Here is an 18308-nt window from a genome sequence, read left to right as displayed (position 1 = left end):
GCTCTGCGATGTGCCCAGCAGGGTCCTGGGTGGAGCTGCAGCTGAGCGGCGCCGGGAATGGCGCGGGGAACGGGCAGGAGCAGGGCCCTGCCTCGCGCTCCATCCACAACGGCGACATGGAGAAGATCCTGCTGGACGCGCAGCACGAGTCGGGACGGAGCAGCTCCAGGGAGAGCTCCCACTGCGACAGGTGAGCACGGAGAGGGGACAGGTGGGCACAGACAGCAGGGCCACGTGCGGGTCTGGAGTCACATGTGTGCATTGTGTGTGTACATGTGTGTGTTTATGTATGCACGTGTGTGCGTTTATATATGAACATGTCTATTTACGTGTGTATGTTTGTCTACATGTGTTTACATAGGTATATCTGTATTTGTATGAGCACACGTGTTTACATGGGTATATATCTGTATTTGTATGAGCACACGTGTTTACACGTGTCCATGTGTGTGTTTACGTGTGTGTGTTTACATGTGTCTGTAAGCACAGGCAGAGGGGCAGGGAGGGAGGTTTCCCCGTGCAGCTTGGGGTGTCAGCACTCTTTGCCTGGGGCCAGGATTGGTTACAGGCAGAGGACTCTGGAACACTTCCCACGTGGCCTGGAGGGGCCACCCAGGGTCGGTGCCTCCTGCCCAGCCCAGGAGTGAGTGGTACTGTGCAGGGAGGGAGCTTCCAAACCTTGGGAACCAGGGCAGCCCTGGGTCAGCTCTGGGTCAGCTGTGGGCACTGTCACTGCTGCTCTGGGGCAGGAGGGGCAGAGGAGGGAAACAGCAGGGCACGATGTGCCTCTGGGTGTGAGTGCATGACTGTGTCCTAACCCAACGACTGTCTCCCCTGTGCTGTCTGTCCAGCCCTCCTCGCTCCCAGACCCCCCTGGACAGCCACAGAGCTCTGGAGATAGAGAGTCACAGCAGTGGGGAGAAGAACAGCTTCCAGGTAAGGATCTGCCCTGGCTTGGGAGAGGGAATTCTTACTCTGGGTGTTGGGGAAGCTGCTGGGGCAGAGCCTTCCATAACTGGTCACTTGGGACAGCCCTGGCAGGCCGAGCTGTGCTTAGGCCTGAGCTGTGTGTGTGTTTGGTCATCTTTCAGTCTGTAACTTTTCACCTTTGACTGCCAACAGGGCACATTCCCTGCATCCCTCACAAAGGGAGCACCTCCAGCAGTTTACTGGGAATTAAAAAGGGAATATCTACAGCTAACAAAGCCCATTTCAAGCCCTGCCATAGCCTGGATTCCAGTTTTGACAGCTAGGACTTCACCTGAGCACATCCTGCTTTGGAAAACTCCTTCTTACTCCTGATTACCGTTTGTAGGTCTGTCTGCATACTTACAGGACAGTGAGTGAACACGCAGAGACAGGAGAGGGGCAGGGATGTTGTACACAGACCATGTGGTGTCAGTGCAGAGATGATGACAGGCTGAAATCTGAAGCCTTCGCAGCCATTAATTAGCTTTTATGGGAAAAAATTCCTTACAAAGCATTTTGAGGAGGGAAGTGTTTAAAGGAAGCGAATTCTCTGCCCATCATCTCTACAGCTCCTGCAGGACTGAGCTGAAGGACTCACCCTTTGGGTTACCTGAACATGGAAATGGTCATTTGTATTTTACCTTGTCAGAAACAATTTCAGCTGTTCACAGATCATTACTTAGGCTGAGAACAAACAATCCTGGTTTGAAATCCATCAGACTCCCAGCTGCTTGGACAGTTTTATTTCTACCCTCTGTGTGTGCATCAGGAGCTGTTCTTACACTGGGAGCAGAGTCTATTTTTATCCCCAGCCCTTGGCTGCTGGGAATGCAGCAGAGCTGAGCCAGGAGCTCTGCTCTTGCTCAGCGCTGGTGCTGCAGCTCCCCTGGCAGCACAGCCCTGGGCTGGGGGTCCCTTACCTGCCCAGGGGTGAGCTCACAGCCAGGGACACCTTGCTGTGCCCAGCACGGCCCAGGGCATCTCCCAGCACTGGGATTCATTGGCCTTTGTGGAGTGACACGGAGCTTTGGTGCCATCCACCCAGCTCTGAGTGCAGCTCCCTCTGCCTGGGATCTGTCAGCCCAGGGAGCTGGGAATAATTCCATCAGCCCTGGGAGCTGGGGATATTTCGGGTCCTGTCCATAAGGATTAAACACAGCTCTGACATTTTACTGCCAGTGCAGTGTTTGCTTGAGCAAATGTAGGATATGGATAGGGGATGTGGTCTTGGCCATTCACATCCCCCTCTGAAGACATGTCCCCCTTGCTCTGGGATCTGCACACTCCAGCAGAAGTGGGATGGGAAGGGGTGGGAGCTGCCCTGGATGCAGAGCACTGCCTGATGGAGGCTGTTGGTTGCAGTCCGAAGAGGATTTCCTGGAGCGCAGGAGGGAGGTGGAGCGGCTGCTGCGCCGGAACGCGGACTGGATATGGGACTGGTCCAGCAGGCCCGAGAACATCCCTCCCAAGTGAGTGCTGTGCAGGGCTGGGCGAGCTGCAGCCCAGGCTCTGCCAGCTGTGCCCACGCCGTGCCCTGTCCCCGCAGGGAGTTCCTGTTCAAGCACCCTCGGCGCACGGCCACGCTCAGCATGAGGAACACCAGCGTCATGAAGAAGGGAGGGATATTCTCCGCAGAGTTCCTCAAGGTGTTCTTGCCCTCCCTGCTGCTCTCCCACCTCCTGGCCATTGGACTGGGGTAGGTTTCCCATTATAAAAGAAAAGCAGATGTTTTACCTGTGTTCTCCAGGGTCTAACTGATTCCCAGTTCCCTCTTTGTCCAAGAGAGGAGTCGCTTCTCTCCGTGAAGGGAGCAGATGGTTGTTCAGGAGGTGCTTTCTGTGGTATTGCTGGATGGGCCGAGATTTCCCCTTTCTTCCCTCACTAGTTGGGAATTTCTCAGCATTACTAAGAGGCAGTGAAATCAGGAATGAGGTGCACTGGAGCCAGTGCCATGGGGACAGTGTGCTGTCAGTGGTTCTCAGCCCTCCTGACCTGTTCCTCACCCGCAGGATCTACATCGGGAGGCGCCTGACCACCACAGCCTCCAGCAGCTCCTTCTAGCAGCACCGGGAGCGATGGAGTGGGAGCAGAGCAGAGCTCAGAGGAGAGCAGGAGGTGCAGAGCTGGGAGTGGGGAGTTGGCCCTGGCGCTGTCGTCGTGTCTTGTCTGTGTTAGTGTAGTGACAACGGGAGGGAGAGCCTGGAGCTCCGTGTCACACAGAGCCTGCTGGAGCCATCCCTGCTGGCGCATCCCTAGAGCACGTGGCAGATGCTGTAACATCCCTTAGTGCTTTGTAGTGAAGTACCCGAGAATTAGAGCAGTTCGTGTCAATCAGTCCCAGCTTGTCGCAGCCCTCGTGATGGAGTGTCCGTCCTGCTCCATCCCTCCGGGTGGGAATGTCCTGACGGGGAGGGATGAGCCCAAACTACTGTGTGGCCTTACGGAGATCCAGGGATTCCGAGGAGCTGTTCTTGCCCTGGGGCAGTTCCTCCTCAGCTAGATGTGAGGTTCACTAAAGTGAACTAAGGTTCACTTTAGTGTGAGGTGTGAAGTGTGGAGACACAGAGGGAAGAGATGAGCACGTGGGTAAAACTTTTCAGTTTGTCCTAGTTCAGAGGTAGAATTTGGATTTAGTGCCTAATAAACTGCTGCTTTTGCCAGGACGTTTGTTTGACCCCACAGTAGCTTCCCTGTGCCCCTGCTGACAGACCGTGGCTCGTGCCTGCCCTGGCCCTGCCCCTGCCTTGCCCCTGCAGCTGTCCCCGAGTGGCTTCACCTTGGTTTTTACGGATGCATTGCCTTTCCCTCAGTGATTCTACCTTATTTAATGAGATGATGAATGTTTGCCAAATACCATGTTTTATATATTTAAATAAAAAGGTTCCTGGTGGACTCAGAGTTTCCTCATTGCTTTTCTCTTCTAACAGTGAAAGGGGCTCAGGAGGCTCTTTCGTCCTTCCCAGCACCTCTTTCACACTGGGCACATGACATGAAGTCAGAGGTTTCTATAGAAACAGCTTCAAACGAGGCTCAGTGTGGCCCTGCAGACCTGGCAGGAGGCATGGGGGAACCACAGACTCCCTGATCCTCAGGAATTGTTCAGGTGGAAAATCCTCTTGAGCTCATTGAGTCCAACTCTTCCCCGGCACTAAGACCACCACTGACCATGTCCCCAGCACCACATTCACAGGGCTTCTAAACCCCACCAGGGATGTGACTCCAGCCCTGCCGTGGGCAGCTGTGCCAGGGATGGACAGCCCTTCCCAGGCAGGTGTTTTCCTTAGTATTCAACATAAATGGCCAACCTGAGGCTGGAGCCCGAGACAAAAGCTGAGGGGGGGGCAGAAGCTTCTAACCCCCCCCAGGTATGTCACCCCAGCCCTGCCGTGGGCAGCTGTGCCAGGGATGGACAGCCCTTCCCAGGCAGGTGTTTTCCTTAGTATTCAACATAAATGGCCAACCTGAGGCTGGAGCCCGAGACAAAAGCTGAGGTGGGGTCAGAAGCCACTGAGTGTCACTGCTGTGGGAGGGAGAACAGCAAATTACTGCTGAGCCAAGGTTTCTGATGAACGTCTCTGCTTGGCTTGGAAACCAGAGGGGTTGTCTGAGTGTCCTTTTTGACTAGGATCATCCCTCCCGCAGGATCCTGTCTACAGGAACCCCCTGGGGTGGCTCCTCCTGCTCAGGCTCAGGTACTTATAGGTTTCCTCCTCACTCATCCTTAATTTCTCATTTTAATTAGAATTTCATGGCACAGTTATCGCTGAGGGGCTGAGCCTCCATCCTTGGTCCAACAGGTTCTCTGGTGTGCCTAAAGCCTTCCAGGAAAAACAGAATCAGGATGGTGTGGGTGGGAAGTGACCTTAGAGCCCCCCCAGTCCCACCCCTGCCCTGGGCAGGGACATCTCTCACCCGCCTTGCCTACTCCCCTGGGCAGCTGGTTATCCATCTGACACCAAAACCTGTTTTGGGATAAAATGAAAGGATAAAAATTTCCATGAGTTATCAAAAACCTTTTAATTGGAAGTGGTACAAGCAAACAGGGTTTGTAGGGTAGGAGATTCCACCATGTCCCTTTGCTCTTCACTTATATTCCACTTAACATTTGCTGAAAAAATAGACTCAGACCAGCGACCCAGAGCTCCTTGTGTCCCAAGGAGCAGCTCCAGCCTCTCCCCCTCATCCCATCTGGGAGCCCCCCCAGGCAGGGAGGAGCTGTGATCACACCACACGGAGCACGAGCAGGTAAACATTTAAAATTTATTAAACTTTTTGGTCAAAAGAACTGAACAGTATGTACAACCCGGGGACGGGCTGGGCGGGTGCTAGGACCCCAAATCCCACAGCTCCAGAGCGTCACAACCACCGCACAGCAAGGACTGAGCCCCCTGAGCCTCCTCCTGAAGGACCTGCTTGCCCCGTGCCCTCCCTGCAAGCCCCCGGCACTCTGGGGTGGGACTGGGAGGGGTGGGACGGTGACAGTTTGCTCTCCGAGCCTAAACACACCTTTGTCTCGGGGAAACGGAGTGTAAACCGCACTTGGTGCATTCCTGGGGCAGCTCAGGGTTTTTTTCCCAGGCTGCAGGCACAGTGCAGAGTGCAGGCTCTGAGCTGCTCAGGGATGCATCAGTGCCTCCAGGGACATCCAGGCAAGGGAAGCAATGGGATTGTTTTAGGCCTCTTTGGGAAAAAAAAAAGAAAAAACCCCAAAAGAAAAAGTACCTAAGGCTTAAAAAAAGTCTGGAGGAGAGCTGCAGCAGCTGCCCTCAGGCCAGCTGTGCCCTTGGGCCGTGCCACACCTGGGCATGGTCCTGAGCTCCGTGTGGAACTGCAACAAGAACCATAAAGTATCATGCCAAACACTTAAAAGAAGAACCTGTTCCCTCGGTGAGAAGCACTAAAAAGGTTAAGAACCATAATGCACTGTCAGGCTGTGCTGGGCAGAGCCTCGAGGAGCTGCACTGGCTCCTCGGGCACAGGAGGCGTCGGTTCCGTTCCCTCCACGCAAGGCGAGGCTTGGTTAAGGCTGTGGATGCTGCTGTGGCCCTTTCCCTCTCCTGCTCACACAGAGCCTCTGACAACAACTCCAGTGCACCTCCAACTCTAGGAAACTAAACTTAGAACCTGAACTAGAACACAAAGAGCTGGCCTCAGCCTGCCCAGGGCCGTCTGGGGGCACACCCTGCAGAGCTGCCCCGGGGCTGCTCTGCTCCCCTGGGGACATGCAGGACAAGGCTGAGCAGACTGAACACATACCTCCAGCTTTAAAAACGTTTGCTAGTTGTTATTTTATTGAGTGGTTTACACCGGGAGGTGTGGGGACAGATAGAGGTGGTGAGTAAATAGCCATGGACACCTGCCTACCAGCCCAGCTCCAGCCCTACCTAAGTGCTCCAAGGTCAAACCCCTACACTAGCTCCAGGCCAGAGGAGGAATGTGTACAGGCATCAAGCACAATAAATGTTCTGAAAGGCCCAAATATTACAGCAGAGAGAGCGAGAGAGAGAAATGACACTTGTATGACAACCTTTCTCCTCGGGGTCAATTTTTGGTCTATCTCTGGAGAGGAAGGCTCGGACGTCAATAAATACACGGCGTGGGCACTGTCCGCGCTGTGCCCCGGGGGCTCCTCCCCCAGCACTCCCACCCACCGGGCACAGAGGAGCTCAGCCCGGGCCACGGCCTCGCCGCCAGCTTTGGGGAGCAAGGGCATCAATGTTCTTCACTGTAGGACAACAAGGCCTTCTGACACAACCACTGAGCTCCCTCGGCAGACACGGCTGTCCCAGAGCATCCCTAGTTCACCTTGTCCTGGAATATGTACAGGTTATTGGTGGCAGCCACGGCAATGATGTTCTCTACGGGGTGCCATGCTGTGTGCAGGATCTTCTTGTTGAAGTCCAGACTGTCCACGCTGATCTCGTCCTTCTTCCTCTTCCCCCCTGTGCACACTTTGCGCGGCTTGAGGATGGCACGAGGTTTGCTGCTCTCCCTGGAGGCTTCCAGTGTGATGTCCCGGCGCGTGTTCCGGTCAAACATCCTGAAGAAGTTGTTGTAAGATCCAGTCATGATTGCACTGGTTGAGGGCAGAAGAAGGGCACATCGTGTTAGGCTTCCAGAAAGAACATCCAACCCATATCCTCTCTCACCGGAGGTGACTGTCAGACCAAGTTCACGACCAGGACATGGCACCACACTCTGTTCCTCTCCTTTGCTCACCATCACAGACTCAGTGAGGTTGGAAAACACCTCCAAGACCATCAAGTCCAACCTGTGACTGATCTCCACCTTGTCAGCTAGCCCAGAGCACTGACTGCCACGCACACTGGTTCCGTGAACACCTCCAGGGATGGTGACTGCACCACCTCCCTGGGCAGCACATCCCACTGCTCAGTTCCCAAGGGTCTTCAGCACTGCTGCCACTGCACCTCTTCCTCTGCCAGGTGTTCCCTGGGCCTCTCCTCCTGCCACTAGCACTCAGCAGGCATCTTGTGCCGTGGTTCACCTTTACACGAGCTAAGGTTTTCCTGTGCTACTCTGTCCCTTTATCCTGACACAGGTCACAGACCGGACTGAGTTGCACAGAAGCTCAGAACTCACCCAAGGGCAAGGACACCTCCCACCAGCCCAGGCTGCTCCAAGCCCCATCCAACCCGGCTTGGAACACTCCCAGGGATGGAGCAGCCACAGCTGCTCTGGGCAACCTGTGCCAGTGCCTCAGCACCCTCACGGGACAATTCCCGCCCAATATCCCATCTGTCCCGGCCCTCTGGCAGGCCATTCCCTGTTCTGTCCCTCCACACTCTTGTCAACAGTCTCTCTCCACCCTTCTTGTTGGCTCCTTCAGGTACAGAAAGGCCACAATTAGGTCTCTCTGAAGCTTCGCTTCTCCAGGCTGAATGATCCCAACTCTCAGCCCTTGCTCCCAGCAGAGCTGCTCCATCCCTCTGATCACCTTGGTGCCTCCTCTGGACTGGCTTTGTGTGCCGACCCCAGTGCTGGAGCAGCACTGCAGGTGAGGTCTCACCTGAGCACACCACTCTGCTAGCAATGCCTGTGCCATTTCTGCCCTCAGCAACTCAGAGCCCCTTTAGCCTCAGGCTCAGAGTAACCAACCCTGCACTCTCGCCGGGAAGCCAAGCCCAGCTCCTGTCCCACCTGTCAGAGCCGTTCCAGCAGCACTCGAACTTGTCGAAGATGCAGTCGTTCTCGTACAGGGAGCAGAGTTTGCTGCGCAGGTACTCGTGCACCTTGGGGACAGGGAATGGGGGTTAGGCACACACAGGGGATGGGCAAATGGCAGAACTAAGAGCAGGAAAACTCCATACCTGGTAGGTCTCCACAGGCCTGTTCTCCATGTTGAGGTCCCACACCTTGACCGACAGGTAGTCTCTGGTCATCATGTACCTCCCACTGTGGCTGAATTTCACATCTGATATTGAGGATATTATTTCTGAAAAAAATGATTTGCTGCTAGGATCTTCAGGTTCCTCAAAAACTGCAGAGAGAAGACACAATTCCAGATGAAACCAACACCAGGTGTTACCACCGCCAATGTCTTTTGGCTCTGCAGAATTTTACATCAATACAGCAGTTTCTTTCTGAGGAAAGCTGCTGTTGGCACTTTTTGGAAATAATCTTACTTTAAGCACTGTTGTGCTCTAGGTCACCAGACTGCCACACACTCATCTCCAGCACAGCTCACAGGTCTTGGGACCAGCAGGAGGCAAAGGGTGGCCCAGCAGGTGTGCAGAACAAGCATCACACCTGATCTGCACCTCGCACGGGGCAGGGGGGAACAGCAGTGTCCCAGACACAGGAGACCACGGGACAACACACTTGTCTTTAGCTCTGAACCACAGCTGTGCTAACAGCCCAGCGAAACGTGAGCAGCTACACCTGGAACATGCCCGTGTGGGTTTACAGAGCAGGGGAACGGATGGATTGTTTGAACCCAAGAGCAACCTCTGAAATCAGTACTCCCTGGCTGCCCAGAACAGCCTTGGTTTGGGCGGAGCCCTTGGAGCAGGATGTGAGCCACTCACAAGCAGCTGAGGCTAAAGTTCTTTAGGTGATTCAGTGCAACACTACGGATATCGATGCAGTGGCCTTGTGGTCTCCACCTCCTCCTGCAGACACCTCCTGGCACCTCCAAGGAGCCATTCTGTGCCCTGCAGGGATCAGCCTGCTGGGTACCCACAGAGCTGGTGACACTGATAAACCACAGCTCTTGCAGCAGGGAGCTGCAGGTACCCTCACACCTCCCACAGCAAAGCTTTCCCTCCTCACCTACACAGGCTTTGGTGGCTCAGAGCCTAAGGAACAGTCCCTGCAGCCCTGGACACAACCAGTGCCTGCTCCTAGGAATCTCACAGTCCACCAGGTTGGAAAATACCTCTGACACTGTCGAGTCCAACCTATGACCCAACACCACCACGTCAACTAGACCATGGCACTGAGTGCCACATCCAGTCTGTCCTTATACACCTCTAGAGATGGTGACTCCAACCATCTCCCTGGGCAATATTCCAGTGCCTGAACACCTTGACAGGGAAGAAATTTGGTCTAATATCTAATCTGAATCCTACCCCAGGAGCTGCACTAGCCACAAGGATCAACCCTGTCCCAGAAGCTGCACTGGTCACCAGGCACAGTGACTCTGTAGGCATCAGCCCAGCTTCTAACAAAGGTGAATCGACTGCCCTGAAGGGGCATGTGCTGAGCAGACACCTGGAGAAGCACCGGGATCGAGTGCGGGCAGAAAACAGGTCTCTGGTGCTAAAGGCACTTGCTCCCATTGGTTTATAAAGGGGCAAAGGGAGCAGAGCCAGGTGGGAAACTGCCTCATGCTACAGCTGTGCCAGGCACTGGCCTGGACGAGACAGGAGCTTGCTCCCCACGGCCCAGGGGACTGTGACCCAGGGCCTGGGGGGCTGTGCCCGGCCCGGGGGGGTTGCGAGGGGCAGTGCCACTCACACTTGGCGTGGCGGTCGCAGAGCGCGGAGGAGCGCATGTCGCAGAGGCGGATGGTGCCCTTGCTGCTGCTGTACACCAGCACGTTGCAGTGGTGTGGGTGGAACTCTGCTGCTGTGATCACCTCAGTCAGCTCTTCCATGTTGGCAGGCTTGATGTCTACTATGTCTGGGGCAGTGGTAAAGGCACACAACGTGTCACTGTGGGGCTGCTCGGGCAGGGAAGGGGGCAAAAGAGTCACAGGGAAAAGCTGAACTTCCTCTGGGTGCACAGCACACCAGAGGGATTTGACAAGTCCCAGGATCCCAGACTGGTTTGGGTTGGACCTTAAAGCTCATCCCATCCCACCCCTGCCCTGGGTAGGGACACCTCCCACCAGTCCAGGGTGCTCCAAGCCCCATCCAGCCTGGCCTGGAACACTCCCAGGGATGGAGCAGCCACAGCTGCTCTGGGCAACCTATGCCAGTGCCTCAGCACCTCACAGGGAGGAATTCCTTACTAGTATCCCATCATCCCTGCCCTCTGGAAGTGGGGAGCCATTCTCCCTTGTCCTGGCACTCCGGGCCCTAGTAAAAGTCCCTGTCCAGCTCTCTCCATCTCAAATCTACAGATGCTGGACAATTCCAGATTCCCAGAACCACTGAACATCCCACATGGATCACTGAAGTTCCAACAAGTCCTCTCAACCCTCAATGCTTCCTACTGAATAAACCTCATCTACTTACCCCAAGCTTTAGAGAACTTGGTTAAGAGACCTTAAACCTTGAAAGAAATATTTACAGTAACAAATGATCCACTTTTCAAACCTGGCAGCTCTTATTTAGGTCGACTGAGCTCCACAAATTAAGGATGCTCCCACAATTCCTCAACAGAAATCGAAGTCTTTCTGATGTTCCCACTGCTGGTTCTCCCCTGGAAGCACCAGAAGGACTGAGCACCCCAAGGCCTGCCCTCCCTGCACGGCACCTCTGGTGCAACCCTGGCTCACCCCCACTGCAACGGGTGGCACTGCAGCAATTCTCTCAGCCACAGCTGCTCCCCCAATGCTCACAGAGGGCACGAAAGGATACTGAAACTTCTGTTTGTGATCTGGAGGTGCCAGAGGTTGATTCTGAGGTCGTCTGCAGACAGGTACGTTTCGTGGTCGCTGTTCACCGAGATAGAGTTTATGTGGTAGGTGTGAGCGTTCGCGAATATCCTCCGGGGACTTGCTTCCACCATCAGGTCCATGGGCTTCAGGATGGGCACCTGCTCGGGGACACGACAGTCACACTGGGCACAGCACTGGGTTCTGCCTCGGAGCAGAGCCGACAGGAGCACAGAACCATCTAGGCTGGAAGAGACCTTCAGACTGAGTCTGTTCCCCAGCCCATGGCTCCTGCTTCCATGGCAGGGGCTAAGGGAGGTGCCAGCAGGGCCTGGTCACAGCACACACAGCTCCTGCAGCTCGGCAGGGCTGCACAGCCAAACCTCCATCTGCACTTGCTTCCACCACTGGCACCGGCACTGCATCCTAAGCTGTTCCCTTGGCTTTAGGGATTTGCAGTCAACCCTTGGCTTTCCCACACTGAGTGAAAAGCCACGTTCCAGAGGCAGGGGATAGCCTTTCCCAGCAGGATTATGTACACTAGAAGCTTCAGTTCCAGTCAATGTAAGCAAAAGCAAGGCAGAACCCCAGCAAAACCCAAAAGGGAGTCCCTGCAGGGCAGGAGTGGTCCTGGCTCTGCCAGCAGTGAGAGCCTCAGCTCTGTCCCACTGAAATCCCATGTGTTCCATTTCCTGAGCTCCTGCTCCAAATGATCCCAACTTGGGAGCACTGAGCTTCCACTACAGCACAGTGTCCAAGACTATCTAAGTGCACATCAGGTTATCCAGATGCTCAGGATTTGCCCCTAAAACACACCTCTGCTTAATGCCAGCCCCCAGTGCCAAGTTTTGGCTCTTGCTCTCAGAAATACAGTACCATAACCATGAAGTTTCCCTCAGCCTCTCCAGGGGGCCTTAGTGAATGGTTTCTATTCATCTACAGTGAAGTGTCTCCATTTCTTCTGCAAGTTTCCATGACCCTGATCCACCCCCACTTGAAGCTGCACATTTCAGGGTGGACAGAGAGGACCATGCAGAGGGAAGCGAGGCGAGACGTACCCGCAGTGCTGTGATCCTGAACGGGTCCCTAAGTCTTCCATCTTCGTCCTTGAGATTATAACCTTCGGCTCTCTTATCCCTTTCACTTATCTTCCATAATTTAATAGTTTTATCTGAAACCAAAGGTTCACAGGCTTGAGAAGGAATTTGGTTCAGAATCACATCACTAAGCACGGAGTGAGCAGAGGGCACAGCACTGACCTCTCTGGGCTCCCACGCTGGCAGCAGGAAGGACCCTGAGGGAACTCCTTGTCCCCAAAGGGCAGTTGGAATAAAATCCCAATTTCCTGAGCAATAGCACCCTGTGCCTCCCACTCACCCACAGGTCCCTTCACAGGGGGAGCTGCACACCCCAATCCCCCACGAAGCCCTGAACAATGATCTGAGGCACATTAACAGACAAGTACTAGGACAAGCCCAATGAAGTAATGGATTCCTTACACTAACTGCCCTACGGGAGCCCAAGGTTGTGCCAGGTGTCAGCTCAGAGCCAGCAAAGCAGAGAGCAGGCCCTGCCCTGTTATTTAAGGCTCCAAAGGAATGCACTTCCCAGGTCTTATGAGGGCCAGAGTTCCAAGTGCATCCAGTGAGCACATCGGGGGTGAGATCCTTGGCTAACTGGAACCAAATGCCTCCTCCCCAAGCTCCTGCAGAGCTTTAAAGCATCTGGGATGACCCAGCTCAGAGAACGCTCTAAGTTTATTCAGACTGCCATCAAAGCAAATTATTGCAGTTTCGAGCCCAGCAGACAGAAGTCACTCCTGCTTTTCCAGTTTCATCTGCAGGTGGGATATGACCTCACAGGAAAAGCCATTTAAACGCAGGGCAAAAAGGGATCCAAGCTGGTAGGAAGAAGCACACTGCTCTGGCAAGAAGAGCTAGTTTTCCCATAGAATAGTTGGAAAAGATCTCTAAAACATCAAATCCAACTATCCCACCCCTACTAACCATGTCACCAGTTGTGCATTTCCATTTCCAGCTGCTCCATGATGCACCAGAACCAAACAGACCCAATACTCCTACAGACCTAACAATCACTGCTGAAGGACCGGGAGAGATAAACCCCCAAAGGGCAGCAAACCCTGGGGTTTCCAATTGTAACCTTGTCATTTTTGCACTGCCTTTCTGCACCTGAAGGTGCCCACCAGAGCTGGAGGCACTGCTGCCTGGGCAGCAGCTGCTGGCCACACACTGTGTGAGCGCTGGAGGAGCACATGGAGCTGTGTGAGCTCTCAGTGTCTCAGCTTCAAGTGCTTTTACCAACATGTCACTGGGGTCACAAGAAGTTACGTGCCTGAATCAGGAAGGTGAGGCCAGTTCAGCCTCCTGCTGCAGCAGCAGGTGGGAGCTGTTTGCAGCAAGAGGCTGTGGGATCTCACAGCAGGGGCTGAGCAGCCACAGCACTCAGCTCCAGCTCTGCCTGTGCTGCTGCTGCCTCACTGCCTTTACATCCACTGTGAATTCCCAGAGTATCACAATCAAACCACATTTTGCATAGAACTAAAGCCATTAAACCAACCCCAAAACACTCCCAAACCCCCCTAGTGAGAAATATTCTGATGGGAGAGGAGAGGTCCTTACCGTTCGTGGACAGCAGGAAGTGAGCAGCATTCTGTTGTGGTAACCATCTGATCTTGTTGATTTTTTCCTCAATTTCTAGACTTTTCAAGTAGTCAAACTCAGGCTCGTGGCTCTGGAAGGTGCTGTAAACATTGTACTCCCCCCGGCAGTGGGGACGGCTCTTACCCTGCAAGAGAACAGCACTCCCTGAGCCTGGGGCAGCAGGGCCTGAACACACACATCCCAATGCCTAGGAACTGGCAATCACAAACTCAGACCTGGAATTGTCCATTTTTGCTGCGACACTGTACCTATTTAGCACCCACACAGTGCACAGAGAAGTCCTCTATAAAAACAGAGCTCTGTCTCTAGCTGTGTGTGCCCCCCAGAGCCCAACACACCTGAGCACTCTGCACCATGGTCTGTCCAAGATGTGTCTGCTCACAGCAGTTCCAGGTTGTGATCCCAACACACCTGGAGCACAGAGCTTGGCTATGGTGTAAATCCTTGGGGTTAGTCTCTGCACTTCACCTTACTCCATTCCTGTCCTTCTCCAAACCTCATTCCTCCAACCGCTGCCATAGGGACATAACTAGGGGTTCCAGACTAGGAAATAAACATTACAGGGCACGGAGCAATTCCACAGAGTTTGTATAAAACAGGACTGTACATCACCACTCTGCTGAAGGCATGGCAAGATCAAGCAGGAGCAGCTCCTCTGCTCATGGGAAAACCTGCTGTGCCCAGAACTGCCATCAAGGCTTAGAGCTGTAACAGAAGGTTGTCAAAGCTCAAACAGCTGCAGGCTGAAAGCACCTTGTTTTCATCTCAGCTGTGCTCCAGTGCCCATCAGGACACACCAAAGCCTCTCACAACCCTCAGCCCCCCAGGGAACCGACAGCCTGCACTGTCATCCTCCTCTGTGAATGTGGGAGCAAGGAACAGAGAGCAAAGTCCCAAGGACCTACAGATTTGCATCATCAGATGTGAAGACACTTGTTACCAGGCTTTTCAGGGAGTTAGTGGGTTATGCTGGAGAACAGCCCCACTGTGCAGAGTTTCCCTGCAATGTCTCACCAGTGTGGAGTTTCAGTTCACTCTGAGGCTTTATTTTACTCCCTACCTGCAAGAACTTTGGACAGGACCCTCCCAACTAACCCCATTCCACAGTTCCTTGCCCCTGGAGGGAGGTGTCTCTGCTGGCACCAGTGCTTTCCCTCCCTGCTCACGTTTGGTTGAGATAATTGGCTGTTGGGAAGTGCCATCAAGTCATATGAGCTCAGGGCACGCTGCACAGCATTCCAGGGTGCCTTCCCAAATCCAGGTGTCTGGGGAGTTGTATAACCCCTGGGCTGTCACTAATCTAGCTAACCTTGCTGAAACCCACGCTGTGTGCAACACTGCTGTCAGACTGTGAGGTTCCAGCATGAGACACTGATCTGAGGGTTTTCCTGCAGTTTTGCACATGACAAGAGAAACATCTCATGTCCAACTCCTCCCTACAGTGTGATGTGCTCCCAAGGATATTCCTGCATGAACAGTGAGACTTGGGGGGTGTTCATTTCCCTGCTCTGAGGAAAGGAAGGGTTTTGCCTCACGAGCAGCTGAGAGCCAAGCCATGGCAGCTCCAGGCAGCACAGGGACCCTGAGCAGCTGCTCTGCCCTGGAGCTCCCTGTGCCTTAGTTAAGTCTCTGCAGAGAGCAAGCGATTGCTGAGCCCTGAGCTGTCTGGGGGCAGCAGGGTAACATTTCACAGCATGGTCTCATGTAACCTCCCAGCACAGCCAGGGACTCACCTCTGGGAAGAGGTGCTGGGAGCACTGTCACAGTGGGGATGGAATGCAAAGTGCTGGACATCACTGGGGCCATATGAGGAAAGCAGAGGGATTCTGCTGCAAAACCCCCAAGCACCTAGAGGTTTGTGATACTCAGCACAGTTATCTCAGCACTTGGAGCATGTTCCCGGTCCCCACTGGTGCTCTAGGCTCGAGGAAGTGGCTGCATGCTGAGCCCCACACAGAGAGCAGTGAGGAGCTGCAGGAGGGGAACCCTCCCACCCTCTGGACTGGGAATGCTCAGGTGCCTCTGGAGAAGTGGCTGTTCCCACTGGGTTTGAGGCACAGGATCGTGAACCACCTGTTCCTGTTGTCCTTGCAGCTTATTTTATGATATACACTTTCGTTCCATTCTCTCCCAAAGCACTGGGATTTATCTCAGGTCAGCCTGGCCCAGAGGCAGGTTCAGGAGAGAGTCCAAGGGCAGCTCTGCAAAGTGACCCTGAGCACAGCAGGGACACACAGAACCAACTCACCTGCATTTCTGGGACATCTGTTTTGGCAAGAGTGAGGGGAACCCCCAAACTAACCCACTGAGTTCAGCACAGGGCAGTGTTTGGGAACGTGGCTAACTCTGGGTGGTGGTTCAGGGGAAACTCTAGCATTTAAACCTCGAGGCATGGAGAGCTGAAGTGAGACTGTGCAACACAAGAACAGTGTAGTAACCGCACTTTTGTTTTTTGAGTCACTGACCTCTTGTTCCCTTTGAAATATAACCACTCTGCCACCTTTGTCTCCTGTTGCAAGAAGATCACCAGAGTAATTAAATTCAACTGTTGAAATGATATCAGCTGTGAACAGAGCAGAAATAAAACAGCACTGTAAGGTGAAAAGCACATCAGGAGTTTCAAGACTTAAACAGAATTACAACTTGTATCAATGCAGTGACAGTTCCTCATTTACACCACCAGTATCCCCAAACTGAGCCATGTTTTCATTCCCAACACAACACCATGGACAAGCTGAAACACTCACTCCTCAGGGGAAGCTCTGGAAGGTCTTCAGCCCCCAGAGGGATATTTGGAACCCCAGCTGTGCTCTGCCTGTGAACAGCAGTGCTGCCCCAGGCCATGGAGGTGAGGCCCAGGCTCAGGGACCTGCACTGGGTCACCTCCTCTGCCCGAGAGGAAAGGGGAGGAAACTCTTCCAGCTGAGCTCTCTGAACCAGCTCCATGCAGAAGCACCAGCAGGGCACAAGAAGACAGGAGAGTAAAGGTCTGAGCCCTCCAGCTCCCACTGCCTGCAGTGCCCTGAGGCCTGAGCCTCACACAGGGTTTCTCCCCCTGCAGGCAGCCACAACCAGCTCTGGAGGTGGCAATAAAGGAGGACTTGCCACTGAACAAGGCCCACGCAAGGGGCAGTGAGATAAGGAGCTGTAAATGTCTGTCACAGGGCAGAGCGCTCAGCAAATACCTCCCCTGGGGTTGCAAACACTGCATTTGTGGTGCAGGTATCAAACCAGAAGGTTTGGAGTGTGGTATCAGTTAGTTCCAGAGTGCAAGGGGAGACCTGATCAACTCCTTCCCTGCACTGATTTTGATGTGTATCTCCTACACTGCTCTCAGCACTGCTCACTCTCCCCAGAAGGTGCTTAAGAAGCCCAACCAGTTCCCTCAATACAGAATTCACATTTCATCTTTATTAATAGTTTTTCCTAGCGTGCAGAGATAATCACTTACCTGCTTGGACTGAAAACAACTATTTAGAGTGAAGAAACACATGAGTAAATATCATCTTGCTACAGAATTTTCCAGCCTTCAATCAGGGTGCCAACCTGCTCCTGGACATGTCCAGTTTTACAGCCACCTTTAGCTAAAGGAAATCAGCACTCAGTGATCAGTTATTACCAATTATACCTAGGGATTTCAGGAGATACCATGGAAAAGCAGCAAACCAAGGGAAAAAGAGAAGAAAGAGAAAGAGTTATTAACAGCTTCTCCCTTGTCCCTGTCAGAGTATTTACTCGCCTTGCTCTAAACCCCCAGTGCATGGTTTTGGCTTTCCCAGGCAGGGAGGGCTGAGAGCAGCTGCTGGCACAGCCAGTGCTTCCCAGCAGTGCCCCCCAGCCGGGCACAGCCACACACACCGCCCAAGTTCCAGGCTGCAGACAAAGGAGGGAGGGGAGGGCACACAACAAGCACTGTCACAGCCTGTGTCCCACATGGCACAAACTGCAGGGGCACCGCAGGACAAGAACACAGACACTTTCTGCGAGTATTCCCTGAGCTAAAGGACTTGGAATACGAGGAATCAACTTTTTCTAACAGCACTTTTTAAATAGATAAAAGCATCAATTAAAGCCAGTTTTCCCTAAAGGCATATTTAATTGAGGCAGATCAAACCCCAAAGTCATTCCATCCTCAGCTCTCTAGCATCTCAGGGCAGGGAAAATAAACATTGCGAGACCAGAAGGAACCTACAGCATTCATTCCAAACCACCTGTGCTTTGCTCCACACTTAACCCCTCTGCAGCTGCTCTGCACTTCCAAGTCAGCTCAGAACCTTCAGAAAAGGACTAGGCAAACCTCTGCACGTTCTTCACCATCATGTTAATCTGGGGATTTCTAAAGCCTTTTAGATGTCCTAACTGTTTCTGAGGTGTCCAAGCATCAGTGTTCCTTCCCTGCCTTGTTTCCAGCCTTTTCCCCATGCCAGCAAAATAATTCCCAGTGTAATGCAGGGTGAGCAAAGACAAGCCACCGTGCTATGTGCTCATGTCCATCACCCCATGGCTCTCTTCCCAGGCACTGACAGCTCTGTGACTGTGATTTGCCAAGCACAGAGAGGTTTGTCCAACTTTCCCCCTCCACTCTGTTCCTGTGGGAC

At 53.5% G+C, this 18308-nt stretch overlaps 2 protein-coding genes across 2 annotated transcripts; one reads left to right on the top strand and one right to left on the bottom strand.

Moving 5' to 3' along the window:
• Positions 1-8: 8 nt before the first annotated feature.
• On the top strand, positions 9-3030 carry BNIP3 (BCL2/adenovirus E1B 19kDa interacting protein 3). The gene is made up of 5 exons (XM_009070690.1): positions 9-190; positions 852-936; positions 2332-2438; positions 2516-2665; positions 2979-3030. Exons 1-5 carry the CDS (start codon positions 9-11, stop codon positions 3028-3030), a joined length of 576 nt encoding a protein of 191 aa, XP_009068938.1.
• A 3735-nt stretch (positions 3031-6765) lies between these two features.
• LOC103798431 (serine/threonine-protein phosphatase 2A 55 kDa regulatory subunit B delta isoform) lies at positions 6766-16381 on the bottom strand. The gene is made up of 9 exons (XM_009070689.1): positions 16372-16381; positions 16176-16273; positions 13669-13834; positions 12088-12200; positions 11013-11190; positions 9946-10110; positions 8298-8467; positions 8128-8219; positions 6766-7045 (listed from the first exon to the last, which is right to left on the bottom strand). Exons 1-9 carry the CDS (start codon positions 16379-16381, stop codon positions 6766-6768), a joined length of 1272 nt encoding a protein of 423 aa, XP_009068937.1.
• Positions 16382-18308: the final 1927 nt, after the last annotated feature.

This window comes from Acanthisitta chloris, unplaced genomic scaffold (assembly GCF_000695815.1).
Source record: "Acanthisitta chloris isolate BGI_N310 unplaced genomic scaffold, ASM69581v1 scaffold30892, whole genome shotgun sequence".
In the NCBI taxonomy this organism is placed as follows: Eukaryota; Metazoa; Chordata; class Aves; order Passeriformes; family Acanthisittidae; genus Acanthisitta; species Acanthisitta chloris.
This window is presented reverse-complemented; position numbering and strand designations above follow the sequence as displayed.